The sequence below is a fragment of the Leopardus geoffroyi genome, chromosome X (assembly GCF_018350155.1).
Source record: "Leopardus geoffroyi isolate Oge1 chromosome X, O.geoffroyi_Oge1_pat1.0, whole genome shotgun sequence".
Taxonomy (NCBI): domain Eukaryota; kingdom Metazoa; phylum Chordata; class Mammalia; order Carnivora; family Felidae; genus Leopardus; species Leopardus geoffroyi.
The window spans coordinates 98,161,429-98,182,032 of NC_059343.1; the positions used below are offsets into that span (position 1 = coordinate 98,161,429).

General features: G+C 46.5%; 1 protein-coding gene across 1 annotated transcript in view; it reads left to right on the forward strand.

The window, feature by feature from the left end:
- IL13RA1 (interleukin 13 receptor subunit alpha 1) overlaps positions 1-20,604 on the forward strand; it is a 59,356-nt gene that overhangs the window by 21,534 nt on the left and 17,218 nt on the right. Inside the window, exons 5-9 of the mRNA XM_045470978.1 lie at positions 5,330-5,517; positions 8,520-8,671; positions 15,348-15,395; positions 15,684-15,816; positions 19,014-19,110. Of these exons, the coding sequence (XP_045326934.1) occupies positions 5,330-5,517; positions 8,520-8,671; positions 15,348-15,395; positions 15,684-15,816; positions 19,014-19,110 (618 nt within the window). The remainder of the gene's footprint in view (positions 1-5,329; positions 5,518-8,519; positions 8,672-15,347; positions 15,396-15,683; positions 15,817-19,013; positions 19,111-20,604) is intronic.

Here is a 20,604-nt window from a genome sequence, read left to right on the forward strand (position 1 = left end):
TCTTGTCAAAGCCGGCAGCAGAGAGTGCTTGGGCTGGCTCTCAGCCCTCAGTTGCCGCCTCTGTGCAGAGTATAATCTACAACCCTAGGAGGTGGCTCAGGAAGCCATCTGAAGAGAGTGGTGGTTGACTGGTACCTGAGGGGACAGGTATACCACAGGGATACCACTCTTGTTATACGTATTCCCACCATGGGTCATCAGAGTGGACTCCTTCTCCAGTATATGTGACCTGTGCTAACACAGAAGCCACAACTCACCTGTGACTATTTACATATCAATTTCAATTAATTAAAGATCTGTCGAATGAAAACTTCAGTTGCTCAGTCTTACTAGTCAGTTTCCCACGTGGCTAGTGGCTCCTGCCTTGGACAGCACAGATAGCAAACATTTCCATAATCCCGGGAAATTCTGTTGGACAGTGCTGGTACAGAGTATATCCTTCTGCCCTCAGCACCCCACAGCTTATTCTTTTCTGGAGCCACACTGCCAGGATTTAAATCTTAGCCCTCTTCTATGCTAGCAGTGTGATTTGGGGCAGGCCCCCTGTCTCTAAGCCTCAGTTTTATAATCTGTTAAATGGTCACAGTCACACTAGTGCTGCCTCTTAAGGTTGTTGTAAGGGCTGTTACTGTGTGAAAAGCGTTTGGAGCTGCACCTCACTGCTAACACACGCCGAGGGAGCACTCCGTGCGAGGGAGCTACAGGGTGTTTTTATTATTCATCCGCGGGAGCTACATTGTGTTTTTATTATTCATCCGCGCTCCCGTGCAGGTGTAGCCGGTACACATTGCTGGCTTCTTCCACCACTTGGAAGAATCAGGAGCTAGTTCTTACCTCCTCCTCCCCTGCCCTCCCCTAGAGAGATCCTTTCCAACCAAAACCACAAAAGAAAGGCAGATGCATGGCTCATTTGCTATCAAGTGCTTGGAATTGGTTTAGGTACCAGTTTAAATCATGTCAAGCAGTCAGAGATGGTTTCCCTAAGCCCCAGTTAGGAGATGGAGAATCACTTTGAAACTCCAGGGCCGTGACTTCGGGTCCTGCAGGGCTAGTCTGGCATTACACGGAGCCTGACCTCAATAGCTACAGACTAGCTCTGCCAGTGAATTTTAGGGAATTTTGTACCACATTAATCATCTTCAGAGTTGGGGAAATAGTCTTTAAATTTGTCCATTTCCTCCTTATCCCTATAGTGTGAGTCCATGGAGAATTTCCGTGTGTGAATTTTAGCAGGAAGCACCTGAGTGCCTTCTAGCTCAGGTTCTTATCTGATATTGCACAAGAAGGCCCCAAAAGTTGTCTATTCAAAAGCCAATATTTCCCCTTTTGTTCTTTTTTCTAAATTACAACCGATTTTTTTTTTTAATTTCCTATCTGGGATCCATGAGAGTATGTGAAATACTTGGGGTACAGAAGTGAGAAAAGAATCTTAAAGATTAACCACTAGAGAAGTTCCTTTCATGAGATGAAAAAAAATTAATTTTCTGCATATATATATATGTATATATATATATATATATATTTTTTTTTTAGTTATGTAACAAAAGTCTCATAAGTTTCTTCAGTTTCTGTTTCTGGGTGTGGGCAGAAAACATTCCAGGCCTGTCTGAGCTAAAAACTAGCCGCGGCACTAACTTAGTTTTTAAGGCTGTGTTCATTCATGAACTACAGAGGCCTACGACCAGGAGAAAAACTTTATGTACTGTCTCTTAAGGGGCAAGAGCATTTTAGGTATTTAAATATTTCTTTGCATAGTGTTTGAGGGAATAAAATACATTAGATCTGAGTTTGGGGGTTTGTTTTTAAAGACCTTTTTTTTTTTTTTGTAGAGAAGTTTTAGGCTTGTAACCAAGTTGAGGGGAAGATAGAGATTTTCCAAATACCCGCTGCCCTCACAATTCATAACCTCCCCCATCATCAATATCCGTCCCCTCCCCCCCATCAGAGAGATATATGTTTGTTACAGTTGATGAACCTGCACTGATACATCCTGATCACTCAAAGTCCATTTACCTTCAGGCTCACTTTTGGTGTTGTATATTCTGTGGGTTCGGACAAATGTATTATGACATGTATCTATTGTTATAATATCATGCAGAGTATTTTCATTGTCCTAAAAAATCCCCTGTCCTCTGCCTGTTTATTCATCTTTCCCTCTACAATGCCTGCAGCCGCTGATCTTTTCATTGTCTCCATAATTGTGCCTTTTCCAGGATGTCATAGAGTTGGAATCATACAGCATGTAGCCTTTTCACATTGGCTTCTTTCACTTAGTTAATACACATTTAAGTTTCCTCCATGTCTTTTCATGGCGTGATACCTCTTTTTTTTTTCCATGCTGAATAATATCCCATTGTGTGGATGCACCACAGTTGATTTCTCCATTCGCCTGCTGAAGGATGTCTTAGTTGCTTCTGAATTCTGGCAATTATGAATAAAGCTGCTATAAACGTTTGATGTACAACTGCTATAAAATTGATGTACATTTTCAACTCCTTTAGGTAAATACCAAGGAGCACAATTGCTGATCATATAGGAAGAGCAGGTTTAGTTTTGTACGAAGCCACCAAACTGTGTCCCAAAGTGGCTGTACCATTTTGCATTCCCACCAGCAGTGAATGAGAGTTCCTATTGCTCCATACCATCCCCAGCATTTGATGTTGTCAGTGCTCCGGATTTTGGCCATGCTAATAGGTGTGTAGTGATATCTTGTTGCTTTAATTTGCATTTCCCAGATGACATATGATGTGGGACGTCTTTCCATAGGCTTCTTTGCCATCTGTTAATCTTCTTTGGTGAGGTGCCTATGAAACTCTTTAGCTCATTTTGTAATTGGGTTGTTTTCTTATTATTTTAAGAACTCTTGGGGCGCCTGGGTGGCTCAGTTGCTTGAATGTCCGACTCTTGATTTTGGCTCAGGGCATGATCCCAGGGTCATGGGATCAAGCCCTGCATCAGGCTCCATGAGCGGGAAGCCCGCTTAAGATCTTTTCTCTCTCTCCCTCTGCCCCCTCTCCCCTGCTTACACTCTCTCTTTCTGTCTCTCTAAAAAAAACATTCTTTGTATATATATATATTTTTTAATTTGTTTAGTTTCTATTTAAGTAATCTCTACACCCAACATGGGGGCTCAAACTCATGACCCCGAGATCAAGAGTCACATGGTCTTCTGATGGAGCCAGCCAGGCACCCTGAATTCTTTGCATATTTTAGAGAACTATCCTTTATAAGATAGACATGTCTTTTGCAAACATTTTCTCCGAGTCTGTGGCTTCTTTTTCTTACTCTCTTGCTATTCATTTTTACAGGGCAGAAATTTTTTTTTTGATGTTTGTTTATTTTTGTGAGAGAGACAGACAGAGTGCGAGCAGGCTCCAGGCTCTGAGCTGTCAGCACAGAGCCCAACGCGGGACTCAGACTCAGGAACTGTGAGATCATGACCTGAACCAAAGTCAGATGCTTAAGCGACTGAGCCACCTAGGTGCCCCAGCAATTTTTAATTTGAGTGAAATCTAGGTGATTATTTCTTTTATATAGATCACATCTTTGGTGTTATGTCCAAAAAGTCACCGCCACACCCCAGCTCATCTAGGTTTTCCCCAGTATTATCTCCTAAGAGTTTTGGAAGTTTGCACCTTACATTTAGGTTTGTGATCCATCGTGAGGTTGGTTTTGTGAATGGCGTAAGGACCGTGTCAGGATTCACTTCTTGGCACGTGGACATCTTGTTGTTCCAGCACCATTTGTTGAAGAGACTATCTTTGCCCCCATTGTATTGCTTTTGCTCCCTTGTCAAAGATCAGTTGACTCTATTTATGAGAGTGGATCTGAGTTTCATAAAACCCGATTTGCAGCAGAATCCCCTGGAGAATTGCTGCCAAAGTGCTCACTCCTAGGCCCTGGGCCACACCCGCTAAGTAGGAATCTCAGGAGAGGGCTTGAGGAATCTTCATTGTATATGGCTATAGGTGATTCTGAGGTAACAAGTCAAGAGTTTGGGACTCGTTACTCTTGGTTCGTTTTTAAGTTTGTCTTCCTTTCTGTAGAAACCTTTGCACGACTCCCATTGTGGCTGACGTAAGGCTTGACTCCGTCTTCTGCCAGGTAGTACAAGAGAGAATCCTTGGATAGCCTAGACAGAAAAGTGTAATGAGTGCCTTCTGTCTGCCTGCGCTGTGCTAGATGCTGGTGATCAATGGGGAAAGGTATGTGTAGAGGTTCGAAATGGGAAATGAGACGCCAGCAGACCTGGTTACAAAGGCATTGAAAGCTACGTGGTGGAGTAAGACACTTAGAAAACCACTGTATTCTGGAACGTCCACCTGGCAGTGATTGGAAGGCACTAATAACATAGGTCAGGGGGGTCAGTCTGGAAAGGACAGGAAGCCTGAAGTGATTAGGGCGTGAGACAAGGCGAGGGTCACAGGAATGTCGCAGGAGAGACTCCAAGAAGCTTTGTGGAGGAAGAAATGACAGAATTTGGTGATAGAATATAGGGAAAAGAGGGGCGGATGGAGGGGGGAAAGGGTGATTTCAAAGGCTGTAATCTAGGAGCCCAGAGAAAACGAGCTCTGACTGATGGGAACGGGGAAGGTTAAAAGAAAGGCAATTTAGCAGGGAAGAGAGGGCATAAGGACGTTGGCTTTGACGCCAGAGTGGAACACACAAATGGAGCAGTTAAAAATCTGGGACTGGCTCCAAGGAATCCCCAGTGTAGAAATTCTAGTTGAGGGATTGAAATGGTAAACCGGGGAAAGATGGATGAGGGCGTAAGCAGTAGAAAGGAATGTGCACAGGGCCGAGGACTGGATGTGAACCCTCTGAGAAGAGAGAAGGGGGAGGAGAAGCCAAGAAAACAAGGCAGGCAGACCGAAGGGCCAGAGGAGAGCCACGGAATTCAGCACGTGAGACATTTTCAAGAAGCATACAACTTCTCATCCTGGCCTCGGAACATCCCTCATACAGACGAGGGAAAGGAGGCAGGGCTCCATAGCTATTGAAAGTATCAGGGGTCAGGGCGCCTGGCTGCTTCAGTCGGTAGAGCATGTGACTCTTGATGTCGGGGTTGTGAGTTCGAGCCCTACGTTGAGTGTAGAGCTTACTTAAAAAAACAAACAAGTGTTCATCGAAGAGGAACCTTCGTTTCTTCCTAGAGTATGAAACAGAGCCACAATATAAAACAGGGTTTTGGGAAAAGCTATCTTTCCATATTGCAAATACTGCTTTTCGTGGTCCTCTTCAGTCATTGAAAAGCAAACAAATGTCTGCCTTTGTTTCTTGAATACCTTGTTACAAATAATCCAGAAGGTTGTCTCCTTATATCTTGCAGGCACAGCAGCCTGGGAAAAATTCTTCAATGTGAAAACATCTATAGAGAAGGTCAACACATTGGTTGTTCCTTTGCTTTGACTAATTTGAAGGATTCCAGTTTTGAACAACACAGCGTCCAAATAGTGGTCAAGGATAATGCGGGGAAAATTAGACCATCCTTCAATATAGTGCCTTTAACTTCTCATGGTAAGTTTTAGAAGTCCTGTACGACAGTGTGGATAAAAAGCATTACGTCGGGGCGCCTGGGTGGCGCAGTCGGTTAAGCGTCCGACTTCAGCCAGGTCACGATCTCACGGTCCGGGAGTTCGAGCCCCGCGTCAGGCTCTGGGCTGATGGCTCAGAGCCTGGAGCCTGTTTCCGATTCTGTGTCTCCCTCTCTCTCCCTGCCCCTCCCCCGTTCATGCTCTGTCTCTCTCTGTCCCAAAAATAAATAAACGTTGAAAAAAAAAAAAAATTAAAAAAAAAAAAAAAAAAGCATTACGTCTTTTGAACCATCAATACAGATACTAAAAAAGTGACGATTCTGGTTTTAGGATTTTCCCAGAAAAAAGGATTGCATTTATGTATACCTTTATTTGAGTTTTTTTAAAAGAAGCAGGCTTGCAAATTCTAATGGTTCTTGAGCCCGTGTGTCACATGTTTTGTTCTTATTTGCTTCTGAGTGTGTTCAGACTTAGAGCACGCAGTTAGCTGTAGAACCGAGATTGGATACAGGCTCTCTGTCTTTTAAGATCCGTTCTCTTTTAGGGGTACCTGGGTGGCGCAGTCCGTTAAGCGTCCAACTCTTGCTTTCGGCTCGAGTCGTGATCTTGCAGTTCATGGGATCGAGCCCCGTGTCGGGCTCTGCACTGCCAGCTTGAGATTTTCTCTCTCCCTCTCTCTCTCTCTCTCTCTCTGCCCCTCTCCACCCCCCCCCCCCATTTCAAAATAAATAAACGTTAAAAAAAATCTCTTCTTTTACTTATGATACTTGAGGTTCTCTTAGTTGAAAAAAGGACTGGACTGGAGGAGGAGTGACCAGAAGCGATACTCAAACCAGCTAACGTGCTGGGCAGCACAGGCAGCCAGCAGTCAGAACAACCAAAGCAGCCGAGTGTTGGCCCATTAGAAAGAGGCCTCGAGTTGAAAACAAAATGTCTGCTTGAGGTCGTAGGTCTTCACATCGGACAAAGCATATACTCTCTTTCAGCGTTTCCTGGAAAGTCCCTCTGACCTCAAAGGATTGTCATGAGTTCCAAATGATGTGAGGTATATACGTGTTCTGTAAGTCCCTAAAGCAGGCTACTGTAAGCATCACGTGTATTTATGTGTTGCAAGGTCCCACCAGGGAGCTCAGATTCTGGCTGAGAGAGATACAGAAAATATATCAGCAGATAACCATGCACTGACCAGGTTCCCAAGTCTGCGACTGGAACACTATTTACCACTCCTTCAGACAGTCATGGAAGTGAATTCTACTAGTGGACCGAAGGCCAGGGGAGTGAGGTCGTGGTAACTTGCCAAGTGGGATAATCTGAGCCCTTCTCTGTCCTGCCTCTTGCTTGGCCGATTGTCCTTGATGGACCTTTCAAAGCTCGTTTTCCTATCCTTCTTCCTGGAGATTAGTGGTGCCAAAAAGGGAGATCCTCCGCAGCTGGAAGATGATAGCTTCAAGTTGTTTTCTGTCATTGTCCATTCTTTTCCTCCTCCTCTTCTTCGTCGTCTTCTTCTTCTTCTTCTTCTTCTTTGTCGTCGTCTTCTTCTTCTTCTTTTTATTTTTGAGAGAGAGAGAAAGCACGTGCAAGTGGGGGAGGGGCACAGAGCTAGAAGGAGGCAGAGAGAATCCCAAGCAGGCTCCGCACTGTCAGCGTGGAGCCTGACGTGGGGCTCAAACTCATGAACTGTGAGATCGTGACCCGAGCTGAAATCAGGAGTCGGACTCTAAACTGACTGAGCCACCCAGGCACCCCCTCATCCAAATTCTTTTCTGTTGCTTAGTCTTAAGCATAGTTGACTCATTAAAAAGTAAATGGACTAGGCTAGTTTTTTTACTTTATTTAAAAAAAAAATGTTTATTTTTGAGAGAGAGAGAGAGAGAGAGAGACAGAGCATGAGCAGGGAAGGGGCAGAGAGAGAGGGAGACACAGAATCCGAAGCAGCCTCCAGGCTCTGAGTTGTCAGCACAGAGCCTGACGTGGGGCTCAAACTCGTGAACCACGAGATCATGCCCTGAGCCGAAGTCGGACACTCAACCAACTGAGCCATCCAGATGCCCCCTTTTTTTACTTTATTTTTAATTGTGGTTATAATCATATAACATTAAATTTCCCATCGTAACCATTTTTTTTAAATACTAGCTTTTAAAGTTTATTTATTTTGAGAGAGAGAGAAAGAGAGAGAGAGAAAGTGAGTGTGGGGGAGGGCAGAGAGAGAATCCCAAGCAGGCCCTGAACCATCAGCATAGAGCCAGATTCAGGGCTCGAACCCATGAACCGTGAGATTATGACCTGAGCTGAAAGCAAGAGTCTGTCGGTTAACGGACTCAGCCACCCAGGCACCCCTCCCGTCGTAACCATTTTTGACTATACGGTTCAGAGGTGTCAAGTATATTCACATTGGCGTGCAACAAATCTCTAGAACTTTCTCAAATCTTTTTAGAACTGAAACTCGATGCCCACTAAACACTGATTTCCCCTCCCCCAGCCCTTGGTAACCAGCTTTCTATTTTCTATGATTTTGACTACTTCAGGTACCTCTTCTGGGTAGAATCCTACAGTGTTTGTGATGGGCTTATTTCACTTAGCATACGGTCCTTGAGGTTCATCCGTGCCGTGGCGTGTGACAGAGACGAGGCTAATGTTTTAATTGGGGTCTTTGTGCAAGTGAGTGGCGCCTGGGGAAACCCCTTGTGCCCGGTGCCCCCCGTTATCCATTAGGTGGATGCACATGTGGACCTAAGGGCTTCTTTTCTTTATTCTCTGTCACAGCTAGATGTCCTGATTATACCCCATCCGTGTTCTAACTGGATGCAGGTCAGAGTTCACGTCATCTTCCAGACACCCCGAAGATGTTCGTTAGATCCATTTGGCGAGGCAGCTTAAAATAAGCTTTCTCCATTCATTGTGACCTTCATTATCTCTACCCGTGTATGAACCTCATCAAAATGAACCCTGGAAGCTAATTTGTATGCTTCTATTTCTGTCTTTCAGTGAAACCTGATCCCCCACATATTAAACGGCTCTTCTTCCAAAATGGTAACTTGTACGTGCAATGGAAGAATCCACAGAATTTTTATAGCAGATGCTTATCTTATCAAGTAGAAGTCAACAACAGCCAAACAGAGACGCATGATATTTTCTACGTAAGTTTTTCTTAGCTAGTTGATGTAACTTGGCTATTTTTCTGTCACTCGAGTTTCTTACAGGGTAATATACTGAAATGTCAGTGAAATGCAGCTCTTAGATTTGTCACCTGATGATGACAGTAATGAACTTTCTCGTCTGAAATAGGGCATGGTGGGAGCTTTGAGGGTTTATGGTAGTGGCACTGGCTGTCGATTCAAGCCATTCGTTGATTCATTTGCTGAACGCATTTTCAGGACATATCTACCACGTGCCGGGCGCTGTTTTAGGTGCACGTGACCCTGACGCGAAGGTCTTTTTTTCCCATGAAACCTCCCTACTGGAAAATGAGTATGTAAATGAGCAAGCTGATTTCAGAGCATGAAGGCTGTGAAGAAAATTAAATAGGTCATGTCGTGGCATGACAGGCGGGCCTGAGGGAATATGAGGTTGGGCAGTCATCTGAAGTGATGACATTGGAGATGAGACCAGAATGACGAGCAGGGGCTAGCCATGTGAAGATCTGGGGGTGGGGGGAACAGCCAGTACAAAGACTCTGAGGCAGGAATGGGCTTGGCCTGTGTGAGGCACAGAGAGGAGACTCGGGTGGCCAAAATACAGTAGGAAAAGACGCGTAAGCGGGAGGCCGGGGTCAGATCGGGTAGATACTTCGAGGCTCTGGTATGGCCATTCCCTTTTCTTGGCGTTTGCGGCAACTAAGGTAGTCCACTTTGAGGAGTCCGTATTTGTTGGCGTATGTACATTTACGCTCCTGGCAAGCTAATACCAAACATACTAATTAGAGGTCCCCGTGGGCCACCGGCCATAACAGGATGTGGTGTAACCTCAGGGCGTCAGTCCCATTCTTCCGCTTTACAGGAGAGGTCACACACTTGGGCCTTAAACATTTTTGTTTGGACCACAGGCACGGTGGGGGTTCGTTTATTAAATTTGACGGAGGCAAACCATAAGAGGCTTAAATACAGAGAACAAACGAAGCGTTGCTGGAGGGACGTGGGTGGGGGATGGGCTGAACGGGCAACGGGCCTTAAGGAGGGCGCTCGTTGGGATGAGCGCTGGGATTTCTGTGTGAGTGATGAATCGCTTAATTCTACTCCCGAAGCCTAACTGGAATTTAAATAAATACATTTAAGAAACCAAAACAACAACGACGACAAAATTGGGAAATTTTGCCCAGATTCAAATACCCTCGGCCCCGAGGAGTGTAGTTTCCATGAGGTGGCGCCGCAAGACCACAGGGGCCGGGCCGGGGCTGGTGTGCCACCTGCCGGCGGTGGGGGGATGGGAGGGGGTGGGGGGGCGTGTGCATTTGCATTTCAGAGGTTAGAGCCCGAGTGTTTCGTATTGGCTTTTAAAGGACCCTGGCATCTCGCATGTGGGCACATGCTTTGGTCCAGTTGTTTTGGCTCATCGTGGGAATTTCAAAATACTTACTAAAATAAGCCACTGTTGACAGGCTGTAACTCCAGAGGGAGTGGCCGGGTCCACGGCTGACCGGAGCTTTTCTGGGCATCTGCAGGTGAATCTGTTTGCCGAAATAGAACCACCATTATCCGTACCCGAAAATGATGTCCCCGTACCGTGCCTCAAAGGGAAAGAGCAAAGGGCTTCCAAGTGGGGAGAAGGTGAGGCTTGGATTTACGGCGGAGTCAGCTTGTCAGAGCGCTGAAGCATACTTGACTACTCCAGCCTCTCCTGCTCTCTTCTGCCTGAAATCCTGAGACACATGCTGCTCGTATTACTCATTTGGCACCGAATTGTGTCCTGCGAGTTACCCCGATCACATGTTTGAGCCTTTTCTCTTGACTAAAAATAAAAGCTCCTGCAGGGAGGACTTCGGGGGTGTTTACTTTGTGCCACTCCCGCTAACAGTGGCTAGCACAGATCGAACGATTACTATGTGCTAGGCATTTTATTTTTTAAATGTTTTCTGGAGAGAGAGCGAGCCTGCGAGTGGGGGGTGGACAGGGACAGAGGGAGAGACAGAGAGAGAAAATCCCAATCCCGAGCAGGGACTCTCCACGCTCAGCATGGAGCCCGATGCAGGGCTCGATCCCACGACCTCGGGCTCACGACGACGTGAGCAGACATCAAGAGTCGGCGGCTCAACTGACTGAGCCACTCGGGCCCCCCTGTGGTAGGCATCTTAATGGACACATTATCTCAACCCTTTCTTGTAATCCTCGCGGTTACCCTGACGATCTAGGTCCTATCATTTTGTCCCCATTTCACAGATGAGCAAATGTGATCTGACCCCAAAGCTTGTGCTCGTAAGCACTGGGGACCACCTCAATACTTCCTCTTAATAGTAACAGCCATCCCTTGTTAAGTGCTTCTAGGTGCTTCTTATACAGTAGCATATAACAGTCTGTGAAGTGCTTCTATTTTAATCTATATTTTATTGGGAAACTAAGGCTCAGAGAGGGTAAGTAACTTGCTACAGGCCACACAGCTAATCAGTTGGTCTTTATGTAGTCAAAGGTTGGTCCTGATGTATTAAACTTTGAGAATATTTGGGATTAACACCATGTGCACAGTCATCACTTAATAAATTATTGTCGAACTGAGTTAATCTTTTTTACAAACTTTTGAACTGAAGAGGGTGTACATGCTATGGAATTTGTCCTCCTAAATCAGAACTGTAGCCTATTGGGAATTAACTCTGTTTACACATTTGAGCCGAACGTTCTTTCCCCTGGCAGATGTTCACCAGCTGCTTCCTCTCCCAGAATGTCATCAGCTTTTTGTACGCTCACTGATTTTGAGCTCCTCTGGTTAGACCCTTCCCCCCGCCCCCCCCCCCCCCCGGCCCTGTTTTTTGCGAGCCTTTTTGAGGAATTATTTCGCCTGGTGTTCTAGTTAAGAGGGGGAAGTAGGCTGGGACGTGAGCTGGTGCCATCACATGGGGGCTGTGGTCAGAAGTAACTCATGACAGAATCACAAAGCAAAGAATGACTCTTGTTTAACCACCCCCCTCCTCCACAAACTCTCTGCTTGGTCCTCTGTGCCCTTGTCTTCCTTCTCCCACAGGGGTATCTGAGCAGCCCATAAACTATGCAAGGGAATTGACATTTGAACAAGAGCCCAGAACCTTCCATTTGCGCCGTGATTTGCTGATGTTTGGAATACATATATATCTGGGAGATGGTCATGAGGAGGGAGACACGAACCTGCAACCCGATCCATCAAGTGGTGGTTGACGCTTGTGATTCCCCAGCAGGTCTCTGATTCCCAAGTGGCCTCTTCTCTGCCCTGGAAGAAGTAGCGATAGGACAGCTCTCCATCACTCAGCTGGCCTTCCAGCTCATCACAAATGCTGCAGGGAACCATTTAGTGAATAACATGCACGGTCAAAAATCATAGCTCTGTGTTCTGGTTTTTGTCTCATGTTTAAGCGTCTCTTTGATAAAAGGTGACTGTTTCTTCCAGCTTTGTTGAGGTATGATGGACAAGGAAAAAGTATATATATTTGGGTTGTACAGTGTGATTACTTTCAAGGTGTACAACATGATAACTTCATATGCGTATATCTTGTGAAATGATTACCACAATCAAGTTAATTAACACATCCATCACTTCACACAGTTACCTTTTTTTTTTAATGCTCATTTATTTACCTTGAGAGAGAAAGCATACATGTGTGCATGCGTGAACGAGGCGGTGGGGGGGGGGGCGGTTTGAGAGAGAGAGAGAGAGAAGGAGAGAGAGAGAATCCTAAGCAGGCCCTGTGCTCAGCGTGGATCCTGATGTGGTGCTCGATCTCATTACCATGAGATCATGTCCTGAGCCAAAATCAAGAGTCAGATGCTTAACCAACCGAGCCACCCAGGTGCCCCCACAGTTACCTTTTTTTAAGTAGTGAGAACGCTTAAGATCTACTCTCTTAGCAAATTTCAATTATACAATACGGCATTATTAACTACAATCACCACTCTGTACATTAGATCCCCAGAACTTATAACTAAAAGCTTGTACCCTTTCACCAACATCACCCCATTCCCCCCTTGTCCCTCAGCCCCTTCTGCCACCATTCCACTTTTAGCCTCTATGAACTCAACTTTAAAAACAATTTTTTTTTTAACTTTTTAATGTTTATTTATTTTGAGAGAGAGACAGAGAGTGAGCAGGGGAAAGGCAGAGAGAGGGGGAGACACAGAATCCGAAGCAGGCTCCAGGCTCCGAGCTATCAGCACAGAGCCCAACGTGGGGCTCGAATCCATGAACTGTGAGATCATGACCTGAGCCGAAGTCAGATGCTTAACCCACTAAGCCACCCAGGTGCCCCTGAACTCAACTTTTTTAGATTCTGCATATATATGAGGTCATACGGTATTTGTCTTTCTCTGACTTATTTTACTTAGCATAGTGCCCCCTGAGTTTCATCCATGTTGTCACAAATGGCAGGATTTTTCCTTCTTTCTCGCAGCTGGATGATATTCCATCATATATACATACCACATCTTCTTTATTCATCTATGGGTGGACACTTTGCATATCTTGGCTATGGTAAATAATGCTGCAGTAAACATAGGGGTGCATGTACCCCTTTGAATTAGTGTTTTTGTTCCTTTTGGGTAGTGTGATTATTGGATCATAGGGCAATTCTATTTTTAATGTTTTGAGAAACCTCCATACCGTTTTCCACAGTGGCTGCAACAGTTTGCATTCCCACCAGCAATGCACAAGCGTTCCCCTTTCTCCACATCCTCACCAACACTTGTTATTTCTTGTCTTTGATGTTGGCCATTCTAATAGGTATAAGATGATGCCTAATCGTGGTTTTGATTTTCATTTCCCTGATGATTAATGATGTTGAACATCTTTTCATATAACCTGTTGGCCAGAAGTAGACTACTTATACTAAGCAACAGATTTTCACTATTGATTTTTCACTCCACTTTTGAAATATTTGCATTTTAGGAACTGATCTTTCTGTCTACATCAGACAGCAAGTGATTTAAATTGTGTGGAAGAGAATTTTGCATTATACTTTGTTTTCTCTGACTCAGTCGTTTTTGATATCATACTCTCAACAAGGGAGACTGTTTTTTTTTTTAAACTTTTAATTGATGTAGAGTATCCTATAGAAAAATCACACAAGTGGTTATGCATAGCTCAATGAGTTTTCACAAGTGATTTTTGCAAATGATTTTTCACTTATGTAACCAGCACCCCAGAAGCCCCATCATGACCCCTTTTAGTCACTCTCCCAAAGCATGACTGTTACCCTGACTTCTGATCCCATAGATTAGTTTTGTTGCCTCTTTTTATTTTTATTTATTTGTTTTTAAAGTTTATTTATTTTGAGAGAGAACAAGTGAGCAGGGGAGGGGCAGAGGGAGAGGGAGAAAGAATCCCAAACAGGCTCCACGCTGTTGGCGCAGAGCCCAATGCCGGGCTCGATCTCATGAACCGTGAGATCGTGACCTGAGCCAAAACCAAGGGTTGGGTGCCTGACTGAGCCACCCGGGCATCTCTGTTGCCTCCTTGAAGCCTTGTATGAACGAATTCTCCAGCATTTGCTTTTTGTGCGCGTCTGCCTTCTTTCACCCGGCGTTCCGTTTAGGAAGAGCCACAGATATCGTTGCCTGTAGTTGTCAGTGTTTCGTTCTCACTGCATTGGTTCTGTCATGTCGGTATTATCACATTTGATTTATCCATTCTCCCTTTGGGGCCTATTTGGATAGTTTCCGGTTGGGAGTTTTATGAATAGAGTTTTTATGAACATTTGCATATTTGTCTCTTGGTGCGCACGTGCGTACGTTTCTGTTGAGCCTGTATGGGTCAGAGGGTTATATATGATGGTCTCTAAGTGATGATCAGACTTTTCCCAAATGGTTGTGCCCATTTACACCATGAAGAGCAGAAGCTGAGGACGCTAGATGCTTCCCATCCTCATCAGCACTCGGTGTTGTCTGATAGGCGTGTGTGTGTCATTATCTTGTGGATTTAATTTGCATTTCCCTGATGATTAACGAAGTTGAGCGCTTTTGCACATGTTCGTTGGCAATTTGGAATACCCTCTTGTGAAATGCCTGCTCAAATCTTTTGCCAGTTTTTCTGTGGGGTTGTCTGCCTCTTCCTCGTTAGTTGGTGGGCTACATGTATATGTGCGTGGGTGTGTTACATATAAATATACGTATATATTATAAATAGGTATGTATGTAAGTTCTTTGTCAGCGATTGCAGGCATCTTCTCTCACTCTATGCGTCACTTTTCAAAGTTCCTGAATAGGATATCTTTGGATGAACAGAAGAAGTTTGGAATTTTGATACAGATGACTTTATAACAATTTTTCCTTTAGGGTTACTATTGTGTGGTTTTATTTAAGAAATCTTTTCCTGCTTCAAGGTCATGAAGATGGTCTACGTTTTCTTCTAAAATCTCGCTGTGTTTATGTATTTGTTCAGTTTATTTTAACTTTCACATTTAGATGTGCAGTCCATTTGGAATTGACTTGGTAAATACTGTGAGGTAGGGGTCAAGAGGTTTTTTTTTTCCTGTATGTGTATATAATTGATCCAGCGCATCTTATTAAAACAAAACAAAACTAGCCTTTCACGGCACCTGGTCCCCTTCAGATGGGATGAAAGGAAACCTTGTTAGAAACGGTGAAATGATGCGATGGAGTCTCTTAATTCTTTTTGAATGTGTTTGTTTTTTATATCTTCCAGGTTGAAGAAGCCAAGTGTCAGAATTCGGAATTTGAGGGAAACCTGGAGGTCAGTAAATTCAACTTTCGCTCTTTGGGTTTAAGCTCACAGAGTGACTGGGGGTGGGGCGGGGTGACTGTGGCCTCAACGGTAACTGCTCTGAGCAAAGGAAACTCCTTTGTTTTGCGGGTTATTGCCAAGTTTCATTTGAGGAGCTAAAGTCAGATCATGGGGGCCGCCATCCAAGTCTTGATCACGTACAGAATTTGGCAGAGAATTCTATTTCCGCGGGATTCAGAAGCAGAAAAAGGGAACCGCCCGGTAACATGCCTCGTGTGTGTTTGTCTCCCCTCTCAGGGTACAATTTGCTTCATGGTCCCCGGCATCCTCCCCGACACTCTGAACACAGTGAGAATCCGGGTGAGGACGAATAAGCTATGCTACGAAGACGACAGGCTGTGGAGCAACTGGAGCCAGGCGATGAGCATAGGTGAGGGGATGGGACCTCGCGCGCCACGAAACCAGCGAGGGGCCGAAGCGGAAGATCGACTGGGGGAGGGGGCGGCACCGCGTTCCCGACATCCTCCAGGGGAAGCTGCAGTCGCACTGCATTTGCTGTTCAATTACAGCCAAATCACCCAGGTTTAACTCACACCGCGCAGCTCTTTGAAAACCCACAATCCGAAAGGCATCACTCTCTCTCTCCTGTCCTGTCTCTATGTTTTTAACAACCTGAACAACATACCAGGAGGCGGGCATGATGAAATCCATAGCTCATGCTTTGCTAGAGGATCATCCTGTGGGCTAGTGACAGAATCAAGAGTGGAACAGGGACCTTGATGGCGTTTGATAGAGATCAAACCGTATCCGGGTTTGAAGACAACAGTTTCGTGTATTAACGGAGTGCCTGAGCAAACTGGGTGTCAGGCCCAAGAACAGGATTGGAAAGAGCTGTGATGGTTTTTAAAAAAAATTTTTTAATTTTTATTCATATTTGGGGAGAGAGAGAGACAGAGCGTGAGTAGGGGGAGGGGCAGAGAGAGAGGGAGACACAGAACCCGAAGCAGGCTCCGGGCTCCGAGCTGTCAGCACGGGGCCTGACGCGGGGTTCAAACCCACCAACCGTGAGATCATGACCTGAGCCGAAGTCGGACGCTTAAGCGACTGAGCCACCCAGGCGCCCCTAGAAAGAGCTACGCTTCATGGATGTGTGTGTGTGTGTGTGTTGTGGGGTGGAGTGTAGGAGTGACTCAGCATTGGATCCTTAAATACCCCCAGTGTGTAGCCACAGGCCGCAGTGATAGTGTAGCACCCAGAACAAGGGGATACTACGGGGTGGGACACAGTGTCCTGGCCACATCAGAAGCGTGCAGTGTTCTATTCTGGGTGCCACGTGGTAGGAGCTTCATTGGCAGACTGGAACCTATCCTTGAGAGGGTCATCAGGATGTTGAAGAATCACAAAACTTAGGGACAAGTGGTTGGATGAAGCAAGCCTGGGGGCGAGGAGTCCTGATTGCTGAATTTTAAGTAGAAGAGGAAATAGGTTATTTTCTTTTGTGGCTCCTTGGGGCAAAATAGGACCATCGGAAGAACTTTCTAATAGCTCTCTGACAGTCAGAGAGACAGGTTATTGAGGTAATCGGTTCCCTACTAATTGAGGGACTGAACAAGCTAGGTGCCAGGCATGGTTGTATTCCTTATCTATTGTTGCGTAACAAAGAATCTCAACATTTGGTGGCTTAGAAAACACATTTAGCATCTCACAGTTCCTGTGGGTCAGGAGTCTGGGCACAGCGTGGCTCAGTGCCTCTGTGCCAGGTTCTCTCATGAGGTTACAGTCAAGCTGTTGGGTGGGACTGCAGTCTCATCTGAAGGCTTGATTGGGGCTGGGAAACCCACTTCCAAGCTCACTTATGTGGTCGTCGGAAAGCCTCTGTTCCTTGCTGGCTGTTGGATGGGGGCTGTAGCAAGTTGAATCGTCTCCCTCAAAAAGATACGTTCGGCTCCCAACTCCTATACCTGTGAATGTGACTTTATTTGGAAATCGTTTTTGCAGATGTGATCAGGTTAAGATGAGGTCACACCATTAAAGTAGACCCTGCATCTGATGACTAGTATCCTTATAAGAGAGGATATACAGAAACACGAAGAGACCCCCCCAGGGAAGAAGGCCCTGTGAGGACGGGGGCAGACGATGGAGTGATGCAGGTATAGCCAAGGAACCCCAAGGGTTCCCGGGAGCCACCAGAAGCTAGGAGGAGGCAAGGAGGGATTCGTCTCCAGAGCCTTCAGAGGGAGCACGTCCCTGCGGATACCTTGCTTTTGGACGTCTAGCCTTCGGAACTGTGAGAGAATACGTCTCTTGTTTTAAGCCAACCGATGTGTGGCGATTCACTCCAGCAGCCCTAGGGAGCTACTGCAGAGGCCTCCCTCAATTTCTTGCCCTTTTGGGCCTTTCATGCAGGGAGGCATTTCATGCCTCATGAAACGGCGACTGGCTTGCTCAAGCAAGTGACTCAAGCAAGAGTGTGTGAGAGGACACCCGGTGTGGAAACCACAGTCTTTTGTAACCTAATGTTGGCAATGACACGAACGCTGCCGTTCAGTTCTTTACAGACAAGTCAGTCAGTCCGGCCCACCCTCAAGGGGAGGAGGTTATGTAAGGGCGTGAGTATCAGGAGGCAGGGATCATTTGGGGCCATCTTAGAGGCTAACACAGGGATGCTAGGCCCTGACGATGCTTCCTAGGTGGTCATGCCCTCGTGGAAAAGATGAGCATGTAAGCAGACCTGACATTCTGCGTGTGAAGCGTAGCAAGTCAACTTCTCAAGTGATCGGGAAGCTTTGGAACTTGGACAGTGCCGGATTTGAGGCCTGACTTACTAAACCCTTCTGAACGAGCCACTAACCCTCTCTGAGCCTTATCCTTCTCATCTGTATAAACGGGAGACACCATCGTCTCTCTCCATAGCATACATAGAAACACATCGAGGCACTCCGGGTGGTATCACGTATGTAGCAGATGCTCAGTTAAAAATAGTAGTGGTGGTAGTTAGGAGTGCCTTAGGTGTTCTAGTAGTGGTTAAGTGACCAACAAGAAGAGAGAGTCACTGTTAATGACATGATCTTTCTAACAGGTGTAATAGCATTGTGAATAGTGTCTGGAACTAGTTAAGATACCCTGGCTTCAGACAACCCTCAAGGTGTCTTTTCATCTGTGGCATGTTGGGCACTAGAGCAGGACTTTGTTTTTCGCTGCTAAGGGAACGGAAGATGAGATCATTGAAGCGTTTTGGGGGCGCCCGGGTGGCTCAGCCGGTTAAACGTCCGACTTCAGCTCCGGTCATGATCTCATGGTCCGTGAGTTCGAGCCCCGCATCCGGCTCTGTGCTGACAGCTCGGAGCCTGGAGCCTGCTTCGGATTCTGTGTCTCCCTCTCTCTCTGTCCCTCCCCTGCTCACAGTCTCTCTCTCTCTCTCTCTCTGTCTCTCTCTCTGAGAAATAAATAAGCATTAAAAAACCTTAAAAATAGAATTGAAGAGTTGGAAAACAGGTTGGGGTAGAGTGCAGAGATAGCTGCGATCTCGCTAGTTTGATCCAACCGTTGCTTGTTGTTCCCCCCCCCCCCCGCCGCCCCAAAAGGGTTTGATTTCTCATGTCTTTTTGTTTGCTTTCCATTTGCCAGGTGAGAACACCGACCCCACGTTCTATATAACCATGCTGCTCGCCACCCCGGTCATCGTTGCGGGTGCCATCATAGTCCTCCTGCTTTATCTCAAAAGGTGAGGCGGCCGCCCCGGTCGGCTTGGCGGCTTCTGTTGGCCCTGCCTCTCCAGTTACTACTGTTCGTGAGAGCGTTTGGCGTTCGCCCCACGTATTAGGAGCACTTTGGCTATCAACGGCTTTTGGTAGTATGGCGCGGCCCAGAGGGATTACCGTGCCCATTTTCTGGGGAGGAAGGTGTCGCGTTAATTTTCCGCGGCCCCGCTCCGGCACCGTTCCCTTCGCGTGTGTTTGGGATCATCGACAGGCCCCGTGTTCACCCTGCTCTTTCAGATGCCTAATATGGCCAAAGGCAGTAGCGCTTGGAATGAAGTCTTAGCGTGACGCATTCAATGACCCGTCCAGTATTAATGCAGGGCAAGCTGCTACTTTAAAGCTGCGGGAAAGAGAACTTCGCCAAGTTGTCTCTCTCTGGTCGGTAGAGAGACGGCACTCGGTGCGCACAAGGGGCGAGCGCCAGATGAGGCTGGAGAGGTTGGCGGAGCCAGATCATGTGGGCCGTGGCGGGGGAATTGAGATTTCGTCCTAAGCATGAGGGGGAATCGTTGCAGAGTGTTAAGCGGGGAAAGGAACCCGCCCTGATTTTACTGTCATGAAAGGTCACCGACATTGCCGAATGAAGAACTGGCTCGGGCAGGAATGGAAGCGGGTGGGCTGGTCAGAAGGTGCTGCCGCGTTTTGGGGGGTAAAGACGTGGGAAGCCTGGCCTAGGAGGTTAGTGATGGCGGTAGTAAGACGCGGTCAGAGGTGGGACGCATTCGGAAGGTAGAGCTGAGAGCGCTTGCTGATGGCCGCTTGCCCGTGAGGCCCGAGGGAAACTGAGGGTTCACGGAGAGCTCAGGTTTGGGTGAACGCTGGAGCCGTCGGCTGAGAGGGAGAAGATTGTGCGGAGCGCTGGCCCTGGGGCAAAGGGGAGGACTCAGTGTGGAATGTCAGTTCCAGATGACTGTTAGACACCCAAGTAGGGATGTTACAGGGGTAGTCGTGCGATGAATCTGGAGTTTCAGGGAGAGGTCTGGGCCGGAGATGGAATCTGGGGAGCCCTCGGCGTGTAACTGGACCCGAAGCCCTAAGACTGGAAGAGAGCGCTCATACAGTGAGAGGGCCAGAGGGCAAGAGACAGAGCCCTGGGCCACGCCGATGTTCAGAGCCTGGGAGATGAGGTGGGGCCACCAAAGGGTAGTCTGAGGCGTAAAGATGGGGAGAGGAGAAAAAAAGAAAGTAAAATTAAAGAGTAGTGAACCCTGTTCTCGGAAGATTTTTTTTTTTGAAATTATAAGCAATGAACCCCCATCTGGCCTATGATGAGTAAAGCACTGTTATTATTCAATTATAGGGGATGGCTCACGCGCGCGCGCACACACCCACGCACGCACAGTCATAACCGTGTGAGATGATGGATGTGTTAATTTGCTTGATCGTGGTCATCGTTTCATAACGTACAACATCATGTTGTTCACCTCACGTGTATACAATTTTTTTCCCTTGAATAG